The sequence below is a fragment of the Ambystoma mexicanum genome, chromosome 4q (assembly GCF_040938575.1).
Source record: "Ambystoma mexicanum isolate Mex_15411 chromosome 4q, UKY_AmexF1_1, whole genome shotgun sequence".
In the NCBI taxonomy this organism is placed as follows: Eukaryota; Metazoa; Chordata; class Amphibia; order Caudata; family Ambystomatidae; genus Ambystoma; species Ambystoma mexicanum.
The window spans coordinates 1,269,040,152-1,269,062,374 of record NC_090928.1 but is presented as its reverse complement, the minus strand read 5'-3'; the positions used below and the strand labels follow the sequence as shown (position 1 = coordinate 1,269,062,374).

General features: G+C 48.4%; 1 protein-coding gene across 1 annotated transcript in view; it reads left to right on the top strand.

Annotated features, from left to right (window-relative positions):
• Nucleotides 1-22,223, top strand: part of PTK7 (protein tyrosine kinase 7 (inactive)) — a 998,735-nt gene that overhangs the window by 666,591 nt on the left and 309,921 nt on the right. The window contains exon 12 of the mRNA XM_069608884.1: nucleotides 4,877-5,027. Within this exon, the coding sequence (XP_069464985.1) occupies nucleotides 4,877-5,027 (151 nt within the window). The remainder of the gene's footprint in view (nucleotides 1-4,876; nucleotides 5,028-22,223) is intronic.

The following is a 22,223-nucleotide window of genomic DNA, read 5'->3' as shown; positions in this document are numbered from 1 at the left end:
GGATTTCGTCAACGTCTCATTTAGCTCAATCTGGTACCAACTATTATCAAAGAAGCCTGGGACACCCCACTTTTGGAAAAAAAATAACACACCCTTGACCCAACTGTCCCCACTAACTACTGTCCCATTACTACAGTCCCCTTTCACCGCGAGAGGCATTCTCTCAATCGGGTTGGCATAGTACCTTAATATGAAGCAAAAGATGCATCTGAAGACGTTGGTTCCTGGCAGTTCCTGCAGATCTTACAATCACGCCACAGTGCATTTGGGCCTCCTAGGAGACTAAGCACAGCGAGTTTTGGGCACCTCCCTCACTTCCTGCCCACCCCAGACACCAGAGGCGGTCTTCAGTCCTGAAGCCCACCAAAGGCATAGAAACAAAGGTACCACACCTGCTTTGGCGCACAGAGACACACACTAAGGACCTTTCCAAAAAGAAATGGTGAAAAAAGACCGGGACCTGTTTAAACAAAGGGGCTTAAGGCGCCATCTTTAAAAACATGGCTCCCGCGATTTTTAGCTACTGGTGTTTGCGGTCGGGAAAAATCATGGTAGTTTGTTGTAAAACCACTGCCACCAGCCGTTTCGATTTGACCGCTACATGAGTTTCTAGACACGGGATATTAGGTAACCCCTCCAGCACTCTATAGGAAGATAATGTGTGCTGGGTCTAGGAATTTAAAAAGACTAGTAAAGTCAATTTAACCTTACATTCTCTGGAAAACAGTAGTTTACCCCAGAGAAGGTATTTAAACATTTGGGAAGTCTAAAAAGATATCCCTGTGTCACTGCACTGAGGGTGCTGTGTAACGCACATAACTCCATGGGCGTCATCTTTTCATCTTTAAACGCCATAATCAAAGAACACGAGTAAAACGTACATCAAAACACATGAGTGGGAAAAATGGTTCACGCTCTTTCCAGGTAAAAATATAAGTCCTCAAAATCCAGTAAAGTTGCTGGGGGTCTCTAAGGTGAAGGGATTTAGCACATTTTTGAGAATTCTCCCTAACAGGCTCACAAAGTGCTGCCACCAGCTTGTCTTTTATGCACATCCAAAGTAACCATAAAATCCCTTTGTGTGAAGGAAAAGATGCTTGCAGGGCAATGGGACAGCAGGTGAAGAGGATGATGAGGAATGAGTGAAGGGCCGGCAGCTGTAGAAGGGCGATTGAACAGGTGGCAGGATGGCTGTGAGGTGGGGAGCCTAAAATAAAAGACGTTTTTTTTTGTGTTCACGAGGAGTGGTTGAGAGGTACGACTGGGAGGAAGCTGGAGGAGGAGAATGGTGATGGAGAATTGGAGACGGATGCCAGCGAAGAAGCCTGGGCGTATTAAAGGAACCAAGGCTGTTTGGGGAGACCACTCCGGACCTGGAACAATCAGAGTAGGAGTGCCTGGCCAACGAGCAGAAGCTCACTTGGAACACTGCCAGTGGGGGATGGTGAGGGGCGCGACGCAGTTTTTGATTTATATTGCTTACTTTATTTTGACGTCATCTGTGCCGGACAGGAAGGCGTAAGCGAATTGTGCATGACGGCCTGCCAGAGACACGGGAGACCACGGAGGAGCCGAGCACACGCGACATGTCCAGGACTGACCTATCGAACTGTCCTGCTAAACAGAAACGGCCGAGGGGGTGGGGTTGTCCCGGTGAGTTAACCGCCACCCCAGCCGGGACTGAGATTGAAGTAACTAGTTTATTTTCAGTTGTTCAACATAAATAACCTTGGGTATGGAAGTTCTGTGTCAGTGTTTCTCTTGGCCAATCGCAACTGGTAACAGAGTGTAGTTTAGGCTGATACAAAAGAAACCCCATTGCACTGTATTGTAAAATGCATGGTGCAATGATACAAAATTGCCCACAAAATGGATAACCTGTAACAAGAAAAGGGAAGCCTAGTTTTACAGTACTGACAGCATTAAGAACTAGTCAGTTTCCCAATATCAATGAGCAAAAGTGCAGTGAAGGTGAAGAATTCGCTTTACTGGAAAGTCAGGACAGAGTAAAAAATCAAACCCAAAATGTTTGAGGGTCCATAGAAATGGAGGGAAAGTTGATGAGAGAAACATTTCCTAACAGCTATGTTCATATACTGCTTTGTGATCTATTCAAACAGCATGTGACTCTCTGAAATATCCAATTCTGGAGAAGGAAAATGATACCTGTAACTCCTGTTATCCAGCATTGGTATCTTTCATAGACGGTCCCGCATGTGGTTCTTCTTGGCTTATCTTGGCACTCTTTACGTGCGTTGTGCTAATCTGAAAATGACCTCTATGGGTGGAGATAAGGGAGGCGCTGCCTATTGGCTGATGGGTAGGATGACCCAAACCGACTCTGAATGAGTGCTAGAACAGTTTTTCTGAAGTCCAACTAAGGGCTTAGTAAAAACCATTCAACTAGGCAGTACAAGACTCCACTCTTAGTATAAGGCTGTGCCACCTGAGTTCATGGTAGCGTAGACAGAGCAGCCAGGCTTACTTACTTCAATTACAGTTGCTTTTCAATTCACAGACTAAGGGGAAGCAATAACTCTAACTTATTTTAGGATAACACAGTTATACTCAATGTAATTAAAACCTATGCACTTTCTACAGGAGCTTTAAGCAACTTGAGGCAGGTGTAAACCTAAGACACTTTTTTTGTGTCTGTCTAAAACAGACCAGGGAAAACAAAACTTAGTGTTACTCTTTATATATGACTCCAGGTATATCTAGGTGGGTAAAACCTAATGCAGACATATTTTGGACAGGCTAACAGCAAGTCAGGGGAAGCGAGACCCAGTTGGGGGGGACACTCATACAATTATTCTAACGGGAATAATACAATTAAACCAACAGCATTACTTTTGGGGTAGAGGCACAACCAATTCACAAGAGTAAAATAACCTCATATTTACTTTCCAGAACAGTTAGAACAACTTTCTCATAATGTGAAGACAGTTCGAATCCTCTAAAGAAGTATAGTCTTTCCCAGCACTTAGAGTTTTCAACACATGAGGGGGCACGCAATGCCAAAGGCAATAGAATCAGAAGGGTGACTTTAAGGAGCCAGGACATCCAAAGTCAAATGTAAACGGTCAATAGTTTGGATGCTTTTCTTCTTGTATAAAGTCTTTTACACATTTCAAGAAAATCACTGGAGTAACACAAGCTGTTAAGCCAGTGCAAGGGGAGTTGAGATCAACTCCAAAAAGGTAAGAAAGTGTCCTTCTCAAGTGAGAAAGCACGACCTATGGCAGTAAGGTAAGCCCACACAGTACCTCTGGTTTGAAGAAAATGTTCCAGCTGGGTTCCTCCTTGTTTCAACCAAACAGACCCTTGTTCCTGGGCCTCAGTCGTGGGGACAAGAGGGAGGACGTCTGGCGGGCTCCTGCAGCAGTACTGGGTAGAGGATTTAGTCGGCTATGGATTTTCTTGGATTCAGCTGCTCTTTGTGGTTTCAGCGCCTTTCAAACATCACTGACGAAGACAGAATATCACTGGTCGGATTCTCGTTGTTACAAAGGTCCAGCACTCTGAGGACTTTCCGGACTGGAATCGTGCCTTTGGAGATCCCGCAGGATGCCTACAAAGTTTCAGAGATGCAGATATCGGATGACCGTGCACCGCACAATGGCAAGAGATCCCATGGTATTGGGGTATTGCAGCCCTGCAAGGTCGTTGCAACATGTCGGATGGCTCAAAATGCTGGTGGTCTTGAGTATAGTGGATCTCACCAGGCACTGTGTCGGGCTGTTGTTTTCGGAGTCCCCAGGTCGTTTGGAAGGAAAGGCTATAGCAGGGTTCAGGTTACACATCGGGGTCTCCGGTCGCTGGAAGTAGTTTCAGACGCTTCTCCTTCATCCTCTTCGGTTTTGGTTCCAGTGGTCGACTTGTCGGCTTCCAGGTTAGGAGTATTTAACCGGAACTACAGCATATCTTCTGCATTATCTCCCTGCATTTTACAACAAGGGCCGGTCTGGTTGTCCAATCAGGACAGCCAGCCCCCTACTGCGATATGTCCCCATTCAAGCAAGGAGGGGCTGTGGAGGTTTGGACTCCTCCCTCACTTCCTGCATTCACAGACCTACTGGAGCCTGACACATGACTATGAAAATCTTAGATAACAAGGAGCACTAAAGTGACAGCAGTTCTTTCAAATTTAGAAATAAAGTTAATACTAAAGAAGATAGCCAGGCTGACGACAGGGAATATTCGGACAGCATGTGAATCTATTAAAGATGCCAATGCTGGAGAACAGGACTTGCATGTAAGTAACTTATTCCGCCTGCACGTACAGGGTAAGAACTTTTAATATAATCCACTGGTGTGTGTTTTGAAAGGAACATTTTCAATGAAAAATAGTAAGCTGATTGACAATAGTTTTCATTTAATGAACAAGTGAGTCCTCAAAATAGTTTTTGCTTCCTGCATGTAGGCAGAGATATGAAGTGTTTTGGATTTAATAAAGGAGACCAGATTTAGGATAGAGTAGTTTTTCTTTTTGGAGGTTGTCTGAAAGTTGCTCATGTTTGGAACTTTTAATGCATCACTGCTCCTGGACCTGGTGGTTGGTTTGCACAGCGTGCCAAGATTTAGTGTTGTGGCAGGGATGTTCTCTGCTACGGTTTAACCTAATTCCCCTGTTTGTACATTAAATCATGTGACTGCCCATGCAAGATTATATTGGGAAAGAAGTGACTGCTTTGTGGCAGAGATGGAATTTGTGTAGGCTCTGTTCCATGAGCCCATCATGCTGTTCCAGAAATGTATTTAGTGAACTGTTCAAACAGGTTGTTCCTGATTGTTTGACTCTTTTGTTTCTTCTCCTTTTTGCCGATAATGACTTTGCCTTACCATCGACCCGGAATCATTAACTTGTTTTCTGTAGTTTACATCACCTTTAAGTTGGAACCAGAGAACACGACAGTGTACCAAGGACACATGGCTGTGCTCCACTGCCAGGCTGAAGGAGATCCCACACCGCAGATTCAGTGGAAAGGGAAGGACAGACTCCTGGATTCTACAAGAACCGCACCCAGGTCAGACGGCATTCTACATCCGATATTTTTTTCTTTTTCTTTTTTTTGTCATCGTGCATAGCTCAGTAAGAATCTGGTCTGTTCATACACTTGTTTCCTCTGCGTGACCTCCCACATAAAATAAGACCACCTATACAGCACAGCGTTCTTGAAGTTAAAAAGACAGTCTTATTTTTGATCCAGCATCATTCAAAACCTTTTGAAACTGGGTAACTTTTTCTCATTGTATAATGTTATGTTAATATGAACTTAAAATCGCAAACCTACACCAATAAGGGCATCAAGGAGCTAGGAACTGTTAGGAAGAATTCTCATTTCTTTGGTAATTCCCTTCAACCTTAGAGACCCCTGGCTCTTTTGCTGGACCGTAGGACTTTTAATTTCTAACCTGGCGTGAGACCTTTTTCTCACTCATGTATTTTGATCTGATTTGGACTCTGTTGTCTTTGTTTTTTGAGTCTGACAAACTACATAGGTATCTACTTTCTGTATCGTGACACACTGCACCTTCAGTGCAGTGTCACAAAGAAATCCTTTAGATTTCTCTTAAAGTTTAAATATCTCTTCTTGGGTGAACTACATTTCCCGAGAATAGAAAAGTCAAATTGACTTTACTTACCTTTTTCCTATGTAGGTCCAGCACACCATCTTATGTAGAGTGCTGGGGGGGGTTACTTAGTAGCCCCTTTTCCTAATTACTCATGTAATATTTTTCTTGTTACCTTCACTACTTTTAATGGCTGGTGGCAGTGGTTTAATTTTCCTACCATTGTTCGTCTTTACCGTGGGCTGAATCCTAAGCTGCAGTATAGCACCCAGGGGGTTGACCATTGTGTCAAAATGGCCATGGTCATCTTTTTTCACCATTTCTTGTTTGTGAGGTTGGTCTTGGGTTTTACTCTGCGCGCCAAACCAGGTTTAAGCCCTTTGTTCATTTTGCCTTTGGCGGGCCTCAATACTGAAACCTGCCTCTGGCAGGTCAGCAAGTGAGGGAGGTGGCAGAAACACCCCTGTCCTTTAGTCTCCTTGGTTACCTGAATGCACCCAGTCCTGATTGGCTAGCTGACTGTCCTTGTAGGACAGCCACCCTGCTGTGAGTGACAGCTAGGCTGTGCATGAATGGTAGAAACCTGCATAAATGGCGAGGCTTCTTGGACTGAAGACGGACGACCACTGGAAGAAACATCTGACGAAGGAATCATGAAGAGAAGTTTGCTGCATCCTCCTGGACCGTTCAACTGCCCGGTGAAGCCCTGCTGCTGTGCTGAAACTGCTTTTCCTAATCGACACGAGAAGCTCTGGAAAGGACTACTTCTTCCTTGGGTTGGTGGGACCAACTAACCTCAAGACAAACTTTGCTTGAAGACCTTCCCCAACTGGCTGTTCTTTGCTGCTGTTTGAACAGAGTGCCAGGGGTTGAGAAATCCGTAGTTTAGTGCAAGCCGGGCCTGAGCTCCCGGAAGATCCTGAGGACCCTCCGGGACCTGAGCTCCCGGAAGATCCTGAGGACCCACCCGAAGCAGGACGACCGAAGCTCGAGTCACTTCACCAGAGTGCTGGACTCAAGAAGTGAAGGAAGCCCATCCAGTGTCCAAGATCTGCAGTAGTGCTATTTGCCGGTAGCTGAAACAACGAAGTGCAGCTGATCTGAAAAGAGCCCGTAGGTGCTGCCGACCTCCGAACTGCTGTGCAGGAATCCTCCAGACGTCCTCCCTGTTGTCCCCATGACTGAGGCCCAGGAACACGGGAATCTGCAACCAGGACAGAAGCCAGCTGGATCCTTTTTCTAACCAAAGGTACTGTTCTGACTAAGGGGTAATTGCCTCTTTTTGTCTGTAGCTTGCTTTTCTCAGTTGTGAATTGCAGTAGCTGCTTTCTAGAGTTGATCTCGGCTCTAACATTTCCCAATTGTAACAGCTTGTGTCCCAACAGTGATTATCTACAACAAACTCTAACGTTGTGCAAGACTTTTGTTATCTAAGAAGTGCCTCAGCTCGATAAACTTTGCTCCAAAGTGACTTTGGCTGTCCTGGCTCCCTGCAGACTCTTCTAGTCCATTGACTTTGATTCTAACTGTCCCTCATAGGTGATACATTGGTTGATGACTAATATTTGCTGGGAAAGGTTTTATCTAGACTTCATTTGAAGATTTCAAGTGCTCACATGCTCTGAGAACCTGTTAACCTTTTATCATTCTTATAACCTTTTCCTTTTTTTTTATCAACCTCAGAATTTACCAAGTACAAAAGTGATATATAAATGACAATACTGTCCTTGTTGGTGAAGTCAGGGTGTAGGAAGTGTGTATGAAACCTCTCTAAAGAGAATCTACTTGCTTGACGTGATTCTGAGAAAGTATTTAGAAGTGTATTTTCTGTTGGAAGCAAGAGGAAAAGGCTGGTGGTCTCCCACAGGGTTACTACATCAATTCTTGCCTAACGGGAACAATCCAAAGAGAACAGCAGGTGAAGCCAAAAAGAGTTATCAGAACAGCAGGGTCTTACGTAATCTTTGCGACAGCCGTTGGTTTTCAGTCGAGGGAAAGGGAGCATGGCAGTTTATTCCTGAGGATAGCCACTGCCACCGAAAAAGCTCAATACCATCCACACTCCCCCGCACCCACCCGGCCACCTTGTCATGAACCCTATTTCCAGATCTGTGAGGACAGGAAAATCCTCATGGATTTTGTGTGTGTGTGTGTCTTAGTCTTACCTGCCTTTTGGCTAAAAGGACCCCTGCATCCGTCCCAGAGAGATCCTGGAAGAAACCTGAAGGAGCCAAGTAGCCTGCCCAGCTGCACGACATGTAAGGAGACCGTGGACCCGTTGGAAGAAGGCCTGGCGACCAACTTCTGCTGCTGTCCTGGAAGAGCCCTGTCTTGTAGGTGAACTCCAAAAGTCCTTCGAGGGATCTTCGACCTTTGAAGTGGAAGGCCCATCCATTCCCAACGGCTGCCCGATGTCATGCGAAGAAGAGCCGTCGGAAGAGTCCCAGAGCCAATCTGGGGCTGACCACCTCAGTTTGGGCTACCGTTCTGCAGCCATCGCTGTTCCGTGTTGAGGCCCGCAACTTTGGGGATCCACAGCATGTGCCACTGGAGTCCCTGCCACATTTCTTGATTCCAGCATCGAGTCCCGAGATAGAAGGCAGTCTGACTGCGACAGTTGTGTCACCTTGCGTCGCCGTGAATCAGTGGCTGTCATCCAAAACATCTTTCCTGCATCCATTCCCGTGCCAAGAGGGGCCCACCATAGTTATTCTGAATTCTCCATCCTGAAGACCTTGCGCCAGCATTTGTTGCTGACCGGAGAAGTGTTCAAACCTGCATCCCCTGGGCATTGAGGACCAGAGCTGATGGCAGGAAAAGTGACATTGGACCCTTTTCTGACGACCTGCCAAGTCCTAAGAAGAATCCGAGTACAGGGGGTGAGTTGTAACTACTTAACCTGAACCCCATATCTCCCTTTTAAAAGTTTGTTAACTTTTAGAAACTTTTATAACAGTTTGGCTTTGCCAATGCTTTCTCGTGCAGGCATTCCGAAAGTGTCGGACACTTCAGAAAAACTTGTCCGCTACCCCTTCAAACTCTTCATTGGACCCCAGAAGACCTCCACTAACTTTTTCCTGTCTTGCAAAACTGTGTGAAGTTTGGTTAACTTTTGGGCACAAGGCCCCATACATCTTAGGGATGAACCTTTTAAAGTTAGGGTTGTATCTCTGTGGACCTGTGGTGCTGAATACTAATACTTTAATTTCCAGGGGATTGGTATGTATTTTGCCCTGTTCTTGTGATTGTATATATGTCATTTATTTAGTTTGTGTGATGTTAACTGCTAGTAGTCATTTTTCATAGTGTTATATGGTCATAAATAAATGGAGTATTTTTTATAACTGCTTGACTGTGTGTTTCTTGACTTTTTACTGTGTACTCATTGATGATCCCTTACCAGGCTCACTGCTACTAATACTTAACCTGGACCACTTGTCTAGCTACCTTGAACTGGTTTGGCTACAGCTCCCAGAGTTGTCCCCATCACAAAATTAGGTTGCCCTCCTATTCATCTGTACACACCAAAGTGTGAGCTTGATTTGGAAGACCGTGCACCGCACAATGCCTTTAGGTCCCAGGGTATTTGGATTTTGCAGTCCGCCTCGTCCCAACATGACGTGCGATGGCTCAAAATGCAGGTCTTATTGGGTCGGTGGTCTCTGGATCGGGGTCCTTGTTTTCAGGGTCCCCCGAGCCTTTGGAAGTAACAGTAACCGCAGGCTCTGGTACCACAGGCTCTGCGGCCGCTGGAAACCATCTCGGCTGTGGTTTCTTCATCTTCCTCTTTGGATTCAGGTCCTGTGGTCGACTACTTCTTCAGCTTCCAGGATCAGACTTTTATGCAGGAACCCAGCCAATTAAACAGACGTGCAACATTCAAACTTGGGGATTGGCAGTCCTTTAAGGACGCCAGCCTCTCAGTTTTGAACTGGATTCTCGCAGGCAGGCTGGAAGACATGGGGATTCTAAGTTTTGGACTCTTCCCTCGCTTCCTGCCTTCAGACAGTCTGGAGCCTGGGTGGGCTTAAGATCTCCTACCCAAGAAAAAAATCACACAATGGACCTTCCCGCCATGGAGGGCAGGGGAAAGACCAAGAAGGGACAAGAAGCACGAAATTGGAAAAAAAAGACCGGGGCCATTTTGGTAAAATGGGCACCCATGGGTTCCTTTACCGCAGCTGTGAAAACAGCCTGCGGTAAAGGTGCACAGAATGTGTAAAAAGGTTAACTGCCACCAGCCATTTAAGGTAAGCTTGTCCCTGTAACAGAATTGTTAATGCTAGTTAGAAAGGCGATACATTGCCACCCCAGCACTCCACTTAAGGTGGGGTGTGCCGATTTTCATCTAACAAAATGCAGAAGGGATAGAAATATGCTTTCTACCCTTGGGGAATGTAGTTCTCACAAGGTTAGCTAGAGAAAGAAAAATGTTAGCCCAAAGGGAAACCCTGTAAAAATAAAAAGGACACTATGGAGAGTTTTAAAAATTACACCCATAAAAAGAGTAAAATGGTCTGTGAGTGTGACGAAAGGTTCCCACTCACCGAGGTATAGGGAAACAATCTACCAGTCCAGCAAAACGTTTTTGGGTTCTCACGTGATGTAGATTTAGCACTTAGGTTAAAATCTTACCCAAAACTGCTAATGTCTAAATGAGTCCCTGAACCCAAAGTGTATGCTCAGAGTTCTTTGTGCCTCACTACACAGCCTTCCTAGACTAAGCCTGGCTGCTCAGCCATCGCTACCAATCCTTTGGGTAGTGCAGGCTAAACCTAAGGGTGTAACCCTGGACACGAAAGGTGGGCTTTTTGAAGTCTTGTCCCAGACTGGTCTTTACAACAACAAAAGTACTGACGGGGACTCGAGGTTGCAGGCCCCACAAGCCTTCAGGGGTGTGGGGACTCAAGGTTGCAGGCCCCACAAGCCTTCAGGAGTGTCCCTGGACTGCCCGGTTAACTGACCAGCTCCCTCGTGGGCTACCTTGCTGCAGCTGTTGACGTTTCACTCGGAAGCCCCTGCACATTGGTAGTCGCCAGCTTTTGCCATAAGTCACCTTCTGAAATCTCTGCCTCCTACCATCAAGTAGGTAGGAGGCTGAACTGGAGCTGCTATGTGACCCCGCCTGGATGATTGCCTGTCGCTGCCTGCAAGCAGTGACCGATGCTGGAATTCCTCTTCTATCCTGTGAAGTGACCTAAAGGGGTCTGCACTGCGACAATCTCCATTCTCCAGCATGGGGTCTGGCATGGATTCACATGCTCATGAATATTCCCAAACGTCAGGCTGGGAATCCTCTAACAGAAAAAAAATCTTTCATTTCTGAACTACATTTCGAGGGGATTGGGTCCTCCGACGTATTCCATATCTGACAGTAATCACCACAGCTGTGCTGCTTCGGAAAATCTTTGTGTCCTGCGTCGATTACATCGATACGCCACCCTCGAGGACCTCCTCTGACGGCTGACGTCACTGGATGTTATAAGTAGGACGCACGACGCCCGTAGCCTCAGTTCCGTTTTTTCCGCGAACATGTTAGTTTCGGAGATCTCGGTGCGCCTCGACTCTTTGGAGTTTCTGTACTTTCGGTTCTTTGAACCTTTTCGGTTGTAAAGTTTTTGAGATGTCATCCTCTTCTTCCACCCCGCGTCTGGGCTTCAAGAAATGCGGGGACTGCGGGTCCAAGATGTCGGTGACTGACTCACACGACGCCTGCCTCTGGTGCCTCGGGGAGGCCCACGACACGGATGATTGTGTCGACTGCCAGTTACTTACGTCTAAAGCCTTGCGGGAGCGCAAGAAGAAACTTTCGGTCGGTAAGGTGTCCAAGCCCCGGAAGTCGAGTTCCACTGGGCTTTCGACGGACGATTCGAGGGGCGACTCTCCGCATTGTCGTCGTAAGTCTAGGGGGTCTCAGTCCTGGTCCTGGTCCCGGAGTGGGTCCCGCCACTCCTCTGCCTCTTCGAGGCACTCCCAGAAGTGCCGTCATCGGTTGCCTTCCCCGTCCTCATCCGAGGACTCCGCCCGTCGGCGGGTAGTTTATCCCACCAAGCATGTGACTCCGGAGGAATGGGCTTTCTTCGGTAATGCTGGCGATTCTTGAATCGCAGGGCACCGGTCCGTCCGCGCCTCCGAGTGAGGTCGGGCGTGACCGTACTAGAGACACCTCTCGTACGCCTTTGGGCTCGGGTGGTCGGCACGATTTGCGGGAAAGGTCCTACTCGGACAAGGGGAATCGTTCTAGTCATGCCCGTTCAAGGTCCCGGTCCTCGACGTACTCGAGACCATGTGCACCTATAATGTCTTTGAAGAAGACGTCGAATACTGTGGCGCCAAGGTCGTCTAGGGACACTCTCGAGGTTCAACCTCCGAGGAAGTCATCGGCACCCAGGCTGTCGAATGACACGCTCGAGGCTCTGCCCTCGAGGCCTGTGTCAACACCATCGATGCGGTCGGCACCGCGTTTGGTGTCTGCGCTGATTCACTCGGCGCCCTCAATGCCTTTCGAGGCTGTTTCAACGGGGGTACCCCAGGGTACGGTGGAACCCCCTAGAAAAGCTCTGGCCAAGCATGGCTTTGTTCCCCATTCTGTGCCCACTTTCCACCATCTTGATTACATTTCGGGGGTGGAAGAGGTCTCTGATGATGGCATGGTTCCTGATACCAGATGAGATTATCGCGGGACATAGTCAGATTGAGGACCTGCGTCAGTCACTGCACGACGCCAGTGGTCTGGACACCTCGCCGGAGGTGGAGTTTTGTAGGCCTGAGCCTGGCACCCATGCCGACTCCTTGTACCGGCGCCTTATGTCAAGGGGATTTTCTACAGGATGACCTCACGGATATCCTCGACCAAGGTCCACCAACTGACCCGGTACTGCCGTTCCATATGGCTCTGCAGAGGAAGGTGGCGGCGGCTTGGACTGCTCCGGAGAGTTTCTCAGCAGTGGGCAAGTCTTTGCCACGAAAATACCGCCCAGCCAGTAGCGACCCCTGCTACTTGACCAAGCACCCCAGTGCGGAGAGTTTGGTGCAGGCGGCTACGGCCCCAGCAAAGCAGGTGTCGTATCCTACCATCCCTCCTGATAGGGACGACAAGCGTTTTGATGGTTGGGCGAAGAAAGTGTTTTTTTCAGCGAGTATGGCTCTTCAGGCTGCCAACTCCGTATGTGCCTTGTCACATTTCACGCTCACTCTGTGGAACTGTTTCCTTAGCGGCTGAACATATTCCCGAAGGGGACGAACGGGATGGTTTTCTTGCTATGGTCCAGGATGCCATGTGTGAGGCCGTTCAGTCGGGTTTGGACATGGCAGATTGCGTCAGCCGTTCCATGGCAGCGAGCACCGTAATACACAGGTTTGTGTGCTTGCGGAAGTCGGGGTTTGCTCCTGATGTGCAAGCCCGGCTCCTCAACATGCCCTTTGATGGTGTCCATCTTTTTGGCAGCAAGGCTGACGAGAGCCTTGAGGTTGCAGACCTCTAAAGCTGCAGCAAAGTCTTTGGGCGCTGCAGTTCGCCAACCTCCGCCTTTTTCGTCCTAGGGGTCAGCAATGGAGGGGTGGTTCCTTTCGTTATTACTCATCCTTTGGTAAAGCGAAAGGAGCTGCTAGTCGAAGGGGCCACCGTAGGAGTGCCAGAGGTGGAAAACAAGGTACTCGAGGTGCCTAGGCCGCTCGGGCTGTTGCCTCTTTGCCCTGGGGCAACGCCGCTTCAGCTCAGTCATGGGGCCTTGTCCCATGGTTCGCCGGTTGGGGTAAGGCTGGCGCAGCATCTTGCCGAATGGCGTGCCATTACTTCAGATGTGGGGGTTCTGGAGATCATAGCCCACGGCTACTGTCTTACTTTCCGGCAGAGGCCTCACGACAACCCACCAGGGAACCTCTCTTTGAAGAGTCCGTATCCGCTCCTTGCGCATGAAATTCAATCCCTGCTGGAGAAGGGCGCCATAGAACTGGTGCCTGTAGCGGAGAGGAACAAGGGATGGTATTCCCCTTATTTTTTGATTTCCAAGAAAGACAGGGGATTGAGACCCATCATGGACTTGCACGGTTTGAACAAACTCCTCAGGAAGGACAAGTTCAAGATGGTTACTCTCAAGTCCTCCAGGCCCTTCAACTTCAGGATTGGTTGGTGTCTCTCGACCTCAAGGACGCTTATTTTCATGTGCCGATCCAACCAAAATACAAGAAGTAACTTAGGTTCCCGGTTTGCGACTCGGCACTTTCAGTTTCGGGTCCTGCCGTTCGGATTGACCTCCGCACCGAGGGCCTTCTCCAAAGCTCATGGTGGTGGTGGCAGCTTGTGTGAGGAAAGGGGGGGATTCACGTCTACCCCTACCTGGATGATTGGTTGATCAGGACGTGCTCTCCCGAGCAAGTCCTGGATCATCTGTCCGTCACCTGCCACTCCCTCCACAAGCTGGGCTTCTCCTTCAACTTAAAGAAGTCCCATTTGACGCCAACCCAGTGGCTCCAGTACATCGGAGCAGTGCTCGACACGTCCCTGGGGCAGTGTTTTCCTCCCCAGGTGAGGGCTCATCACATTGGGCAGATGGTGCAAAAGTTCCAACATGCCCAGAGTCTCCCTGAGATTGCTCGGCCTCGTGGCATCCTGCATTCTTCTGGTGCCAGAGGCCAGGTTGCGGATGAGATCTTTGCAATGGGCACTCAAGCTCCAGTGGTCTGTCCTCTGGCAGGATGTCGGCTCCGTTCAGGTGCCGCCCTCGGTCGCCCTGGACCTTCTGTGGTAGGCCGTCGAAGGCAGTCTGATGAAGGGGGCTCCATTTTGGCTACCCTGGCCGGAGGTGACTATCGTGATGGACGCATCCCTCACGGGATGGGGAGCTCATACCAACGAGTTGACAGTCAGTGGTCGTTGGTCTCCGTCGGAGTCCAGACTCCATTCAATCTGTTGGAGCTGAGAACCGTCGGGCTTGCCCTGAAGGCTTTTCTGCCGACTGTGCAAGGAAAGAATGTCCTGATTCTGACGGACAACACAGTGGCCATGCACTACCGCAACAAAAAGGGCGGCAGGGTCACTTCCTCTGTGCAGGGAGGCGATGCAGCTCTGGTTCTGGGCAATCCAGCAGGAAATTTCAGTCTCGGCAGTTCATCTGGCTGGAGAAAAAAACGAGACGGCGGACGTTGTGAGCAGGCAGAGCGTGATGTCTCACGAGTGGGAGTTAGCTCAGGAGATTCTCCTGGAGATCTTCGCCCTTTCGGGGACCCCTCAAGTGGATCTCTTCGCCTCCAGTGTCAACCGGAAGTGCAAAAGATTCTGCTCGTGGGAATTTCCTCCAAGAGGAGCCTTAGGAGATGCGTTCGTGGTGGAGTGGTCATTCCCACTGCTGTATGCGTTTCCTCCAGTCCCCGTCATTCCGCAAGTTTTGCGGAGATTACGGAAGGTTCGGTTCCTGGATGATCCTTATTGCTCCGGAATGGGCTAGGAGGACATGGTACCTGGACCTTCTCGGCTTGTCCACCTGCCCTCCACGTCGTCTTCCCTACCGAGACGATCTGCTCTCACGGGAGAGGGGGGGGGGGTCAGGTTCGCCATCCAGAGGTCAGATCCCTCAACCTTCACGCTTGGCTTCTAAAAGTTTGAGGTATAAGGATTGGGACCTCCCTGAAGACGTGATGGAGGTGTTGCTTTCGGCCAGACGGCCAGCAACGAAGTCCCTGTAGCATTGCCGTTGGAGAAAGTTCTACGACTGGTGCAGGGTTAAGAATGTGGATCCTTTTTCATGTGACATTCCTGTGGTTCTGTCTTTTTTGCTTTCTTTGGCCCACAAGGGCCTGCAAGTGAGTACCGTTAAAGGTTACCTGGCGGCGCTGTCCATATTTGAAGTGTTCTTATTTTAAAAGCCCTTTTAATATCTCAGTTTCGAAAAGGGCTCACTAATGTGTTCCCTCCGTCACCTTTCCAGGTGCCCGGTTGGGATTTGAACCTTGTTCTCAAGTTTCTAATGGGTGCTCCGTTTGAGCCTTTGCATTCCTGCCCTTTGAGACTGTTAACTCTTAAAACTATTTTTGGTTACGGTCACTTCAGGCGCAGAGTTATGAGTTACAGGCACTTTCAGTTAAGTCACCCTTCACTGTGTTTCACAAGGACAGGGTTGTCTTTAGAGTTTGTCCTTCCTTTCTTCCGAAGGTGGTGTTGGAATTTCATTTATGCCTGAAGGTTGTTATTCCGGCATTTTATCCTCCTCCGCATCCTGGTAAAGAAGAGGAGAGGGAGAGGCTCCATAGGCTGGATCCTAGGAGAGCTTTTAGCTTCTACATTTCACGCATGTCCTGGGTCAGAGTGGACGATAAACTCTTTATTGATTACGCTGGAAGGCGTTTGGGACAAGCTGTTACTAAGCAGACTGTCTTGATAGATTATCCTGGCAATTTCTGAATGTTACCGCTTGGCGGGTAAGGACCCTACGATAGGCTTGCGGGCCAATTCTACCAGGGGTATGGCTGCCTCTACTGCCCTGCAGAGGGTTGTTCCTATACGTAACATCTGTGATGCAGCCACCTGGGCTTCAGTCCATACTTTTGTACGTCACTACTCCCTCGATTGTATCCGTAGGCAGGATCTGGCCTTTGGCAAGGTGGTCCTTTACTCTGCAATTTGATTGGGCATTCTAAATTTCTATCTTCTAAATTCTTTTTCCCACCTCCTTCCGTTGGTACTGCTTTGGGAGTCTGTCATAGATATGGAATACTTCAGAGGACCAAATCCCCTCGAAGAACAAGTTACTCTCTTACCTGGTAAAGTTCTTTCGATGGGATGGTCCAACGACGTATTCCATATCGCTCCCGCCCTGCCTTCCCTGCTACAGAATTTCTTATGCGATTGCAGCTTACGTTTCCGCAAGGCTTTGTGTGGTCAGACTGGCAGAAGACTGGTGCCACACGTTCTGGGAAAACTTCAACTGAGGCTACGGGCGTCGTCCGTCCTACTTATAACATCCAGTGACGTTGGCCGTTGGAGGAGGTCCTCGAGGGCGGTGTATCGACGTCATCGACGCAGACGCCGAAAGATTTTCCGAAGCAGCACAGCTGTGGTGATTACTGTCATGGATATGCAATATGTCGTCTGACCATCCCATCGAAAGAACGTTAGCAGGTAAGAGAGTAACTTGTTCTTCTCCTAGCCAATCACTGAGCTCTGGGTCATACTGCCCCTAGCAAATGACTACCATCTATGTAAGCCCCTCCTCTGGCAGCCATTTTCAGATGTTTACCGCACATTCAAGTGTTGGGAGTCATCATGCTTAGCTCTTGAGCCTTTACTGCCTTATTTTTTGCTTTTTGGAAGTTTTACTCTATTTTTCTCTCAATCGAGCCTTGTGCTCCATCGCTCAACCTTCCGATTAACGGGGACCCGTTTTTCAGACTTTTTCAGTGCCCCTCAAGGGTGGATTGTTTTTCTTCGTGGAGGCTTCCAGAAGATTCTTAAAGGCCTACACCGTGTGGATCATGGCGTACAAGAAGGATTCACCCTCTTTTAAAGGTTTGTTCTGACTGCGGTCTGCCAAAGTTTATATGGACGATAAACATTCCCAGTGCCTTTACTGCCTGTACCCAACGGACAATGAGGAAGGTTGTGCTTTTTGCCGTGAACTCGCGACTCGCATGAAGAAAGATCGGCACAGACGGCTGAAAGAGTGGCTACGGGCCAAGGCCTCTGCACTGGGTGGGTCCCAGGAGCATGCCTTTCCAGGATCCAAGAAAGCTGAGCAGGCTTCTAAGTCCTTTGAGGGCGCCCCTCCCACGGGTGTCCAACAAAAGGCCAAGCACTGCGAGTCCACTACCGTCGGGAGCGCCGTTTCGACATCTCCAGCTGCTTCAGTCGCCAGTCATCGCATACTTGTACACACTTGTGTAAAAGTATGCAAGGGGTGGAGTTGTGTCATACATGATCTATGACACAACTCCACCCCTTGCATACTTGTACACACCTGTTGTGTTTTTTCCCTATAGCAATACCCATGGACAAACTGAGGTCCTGGGCTGCATTCACGCTTGTGTTGTAAACCCTTGTTTACTGTGTATCCAAGAGCTCTTGCACCATCAGAAGGCTTACACCCTCCACACTCTTGAGGGTGGTACCTAGTGGTACACCTACATATCAAAAGCACAACTGTCCGTCTGTTTATTATGCTAACAATTGATATATCATATGTATCATAACCAAAATTCAGAGATCAAACTAAAATTATCCTGAATCTCAAAAGTGTGGGTCTCCCATCCTGATTTTTTGTTTGAATATATGGAGAACACCAGTTACAGGTAAGTAACCTGTTCCTTCTTTATCGTGCTGGTATTGCATCTTGCAATTAGAGCCTGTTAGGGAGAATTCTCAGAATGTGCTCATTCCCTTCTACATTGGAGACCCCCAGCTCTTTTGCTGGACTTTAGGACTTTTCATTTTCATCCTGGAGAGGGAGAGACCTTTTTCCCACTCTCTAGTATTTTTATTTGACTTGAACCCTGTTTCTTTTGTTTGGAGTCTGACAGTCCATAGGCATCATCGTTTTGTATTGTGACACACAGCACCCTCCGTGCAGTGTCAGAGAAATCCTTTGGATTTCTGCTAAAGTTTAAAAACCTTCTCTTGGATAAATTACTCTTTCCAAGAGTAATGGAGTGAAATTGACTTTGATATAAGGCATTTATAACGTGCCAATACACAAGTGTTTCAAGGCGCAATGTGGTAGGGGGGGGGGGAGAGACAGAGGGAAGACTGAGACAACGATCATACTAGGCCAAGTGTCATTCAGGTCGCTCAAGTGCAGGGGATGAGGGAAAGTGCGGAGTGGATGGAGGATGGCAACAGTGCAGTACATGGGGGGGGGGGGGAGTAGAATAAATAACAATGAGAAGTAGGGCCAGCTAGTGGTAAGTGCAGACATCAGGTGTCAATGCTGGAGGGGGGCCGTAGGGATACAGAAAACAGTCCCCAAGTGCGGGGTTGCCAGGGAGGCAATGCAGGTGTAACTGGCGGGGAAGGGGACCTGGTCCCCAGATCAGAGGGTGGCCAGGTAGCCAGTACAGTTCAGCCAGGATTTCAGCGAGGAGGAGGAGGAGGAGGAGGAGGAGGAGATGATGCCCCAGCTGATTAGAGACCTACCACCAACTGGTTGCTTGGAGAAGCGACTGACCCTGAGGGAGTTGGAGGCGGATGAGCGAAGAGCTTGAGGAGGAAGATATTTAGAAAGAGAGTTGAAGATATTGAGGCCCCAGGCCCCAGAAGGCATTGTGGACAATGCAGAGGGTTTTGAACTTGATCCTCGCAGCCACTGGGAGCCAGTGAAGAGATTTAATTCCTGGAAAGATGCAACCTCTGGGCTTGAGGGCAAGGACAAGTCTCGCAGTCCTGTTCTGGATGAGTTGTAGAGGGCGGAGAGTAGAAACAGGCACTTTTAGAAAGAGGCAGTTGCAGTAGTCCAGCCTAGAGAGAACCAGAGCTCTGGAGACAGTGAGCTTCTAGGGGAAGGAGAGGAAAGGAAAAATACCTCTGAGGAGGTGCAGATGGTAGTGTGACTTCTTAGAGAGGTCAGATGTGAGGAGAGAAGGAGTGTGGAGTCAAAGATGACCCCCAAGGTTTTAAGCCTCGCAGTTGGGAGCAGGAAGAGGGCTAAGAGCGGCCGGCCAGAGTGACAGGAAAGGGGGGAGCAGGTGTGCCGATGAGGAGAATCTGTCTTACTAGCATTAAGGCAGAGATCATTGGCAGCACACCACTCCTGGATAGCAGACAGTTAGAGATGAGGGACTGAGAAGAGGTGGCCGAAGGTAGCCTGAAAATGAGCTGAGTGTCATCCGCATAGCACTGAAAGTTGGGGCAGAGAGCAGCAATGCGGTGGGCAAGAAGTGCCAGGTATTGGTTGTATAGCCAGGCAGAGAGGTTGGTCCCCTGGGGAACACCACAGGTAGCGATAGAGAAAGGAACCAAGTTGCACCTTGGAGAGTCGATCGGAGAGAAAGGAAGTCAGCCACGCCAGGGTCTGACCGGTGATACCCAGGTTATCACAGACGGTTGAGCAGGATGGCATGGTTGACAGGGTCAAAGGCAGAATAGAGATCAAGTAAGATGAGGACACAGGGGGTGTTGGAGTCCAGATTTGAGAGCCGGTCCTCACGCATGTTAGGAGTGCTGTTTCCGTGCTTCTGGCAGCTCTGAAGCCAGACAGATGGTCATGAAGACAACCAACTGATTCAGTGTGATGATTAAACTGGGAGATGGCCAGCTTTTCCAGGAGTTTGCCCAGGAAGGGAGTGATGGAGATTGGGCAATAGTTTGTCGGACAGGACGGGTCAGCTGAGGGTTTCTTGAGAAGGGGGGCACAGGGGAGTGCTTCAAGGGGGGATGGGACTCCCTTGTGTACACCTGTCTGGACCTCACCCTTGAACACTACTCGCCACCGGCCCGAAGCCCGCGCCTCAGCCAAAGCTGCAGGAGCAGCTAGGACGTTGCTTCCGCTGGATCATGGAAGGCGGTAGGAACCGCTGAGTTCTACAGTGCTTTGAAGCGCACAGATGCCTCCACACTGCTGAAATAATGATTATCACTTTGTTTCAATCTGCCCACTACTAGGCTCATCTCCTCAGATGCGAACCCCTACTGCAGCCCCATTGCCATTAACCTCATGGAAGCTGTGAAAATGGGCGATGTAAGCTTTTTTTGTTGTTACGATTGCTAGGCAACCAATCCAGGCCTGCTTACAGGCTGCCGTGCACCTCATGAAGGAGTCAGCCGCACCCCCAGCCTGCAAGGCCCCACGACCACAGGGCCCACACCTGTATGGGCCAATACAGGCGGACGGCCCTCCTACGTTGTCCGTACAACCCTGATCCACTTACACCAAATGGGGTAAGATTACATTGCACCGCCGCCTAACTCTTTAACGTACGTTTTGCCTCGATTATTTTTGTTATAATTTGGACCGTAGTTCTGTACTCCTGCCCACCTTCCAAACATGCACGTAAACCCATACTGACTGTACCTGCTAACGCTACACACAATAACACAACTTTCATAAGATTCGAAGTGACCTCCACGCTGCAGCTATTAATACAGACCGCCGTCACCTATACTATCATTTTACCTATATTTGACTTTATACCAATGCTGCCCATTCTGTGCCTCCCTAAGTGGCTAATTCATGCTTATCAACATGTTAGGAGTACCTAATACTAGATGCTAATTTGGTATCCTATCCTACCTTTACCTGCATGTCTTAATCCTACAAGAGCTGTTGTGTACTCGGCTAGCTCCGCTAATAGGGCAGTATGTCTCATATGTGCAAGGCTTTTTATGCACAGTGCTAGTTACGTCAGTAGGGCGTTATGATTTACATATTTACATGTATATTGCCATTACGAGCCTTCATCGACCTGCCTACTTTTGTATTATTCGGTTTGTTTCCCACTTCCTGATGGTTATGGTATCCAGTTAAAATTCCGAATGCATAATTTCGAGTGCATTAATGTCGGGAAAAAAAGTTGGAATTTTATATTAGTTTTTTTTGGGTTTAGTTAGTAAAAAGTGTCAATTAAAAAAACGGGATTGGGGGGGCCCCCATTTAAGAAATAAAATACTAAAAAATCGACATTAAGGCATTCGAAATTATTACCTTTGAAAATGTCACTATAAACCGGTTATGATCTATGTATACAGCCTACTCTTTTCCGCTATTGCTACTCAGGCCTTCCAATGCTTGAACTGAATGTGGATAACTCTACGATTAGAACTATGCAGCACTGATAACTATACATCATATTGGTGTGATTTACGGGTAATTTGTTTAGACAGCTATTCATCGCCCCACCAATTTTCTTAAAATTTTAGCGTTGAATGTTGTTACTTGTTCATCTGATGGCCACAACTGGTTGACAATTGCCACGCCAATGGTCAGATCCTATGCCCTATCTACAATAGCTACTGTTAATGTTTACCACCTAGCTCTACACTGCTTTACAGGGCCTGCTAATATTGTTCCTACACCTGTGCGCAGCGCTGCTTGATCTCCAACCAGAAAAGAAAATGCCCCCTTTCCAGGATGTTAAACATACGTTCTTCCTCCCACCACTGCAAGTAACTCATGGCCTCCATCAACCCTACTCCGTTCTTACCTAAACTTGTCTTAACCAGAAAAACGACCAAGCGAGCCAAAGAGGCCTTAACTACCCAACCAGCCTGACTCCCATTCAATGGATTGAGCGGTTCACTACCAAACCTACCCCTAACCAACCATGCCGTGGCGATCACAGAAACCGAAGACTAGGCTCGAAGTTCACAATCATCAATCGCTCGGTGATCATCTGCCTTGAGAAAACATCCTCAACCTACCTTCCCAATACCCCTCATCCTACTACGCAAAGCCTACTGTGCCCTACCACCTCTAGTTCACTACCTAAAAAAACATAAGCAAAAGCGAGATGGTCCATCTCCCTCATCCCTACAGACTAAGTCTTCCCTCCCAGCACAGACTGATACCCCACTCATCAAAGGCGCATTAATAAATGCAAGATCCATCGTTGCACATGCAACAGACATAGCAGACCTAATCATTGACAACAAACTTGAATTCCTAGCAATATCAGAAACCTGGCTCAATGCAGCCGCAGGGCTCTCTACTACTTGCCATTCCTGACTC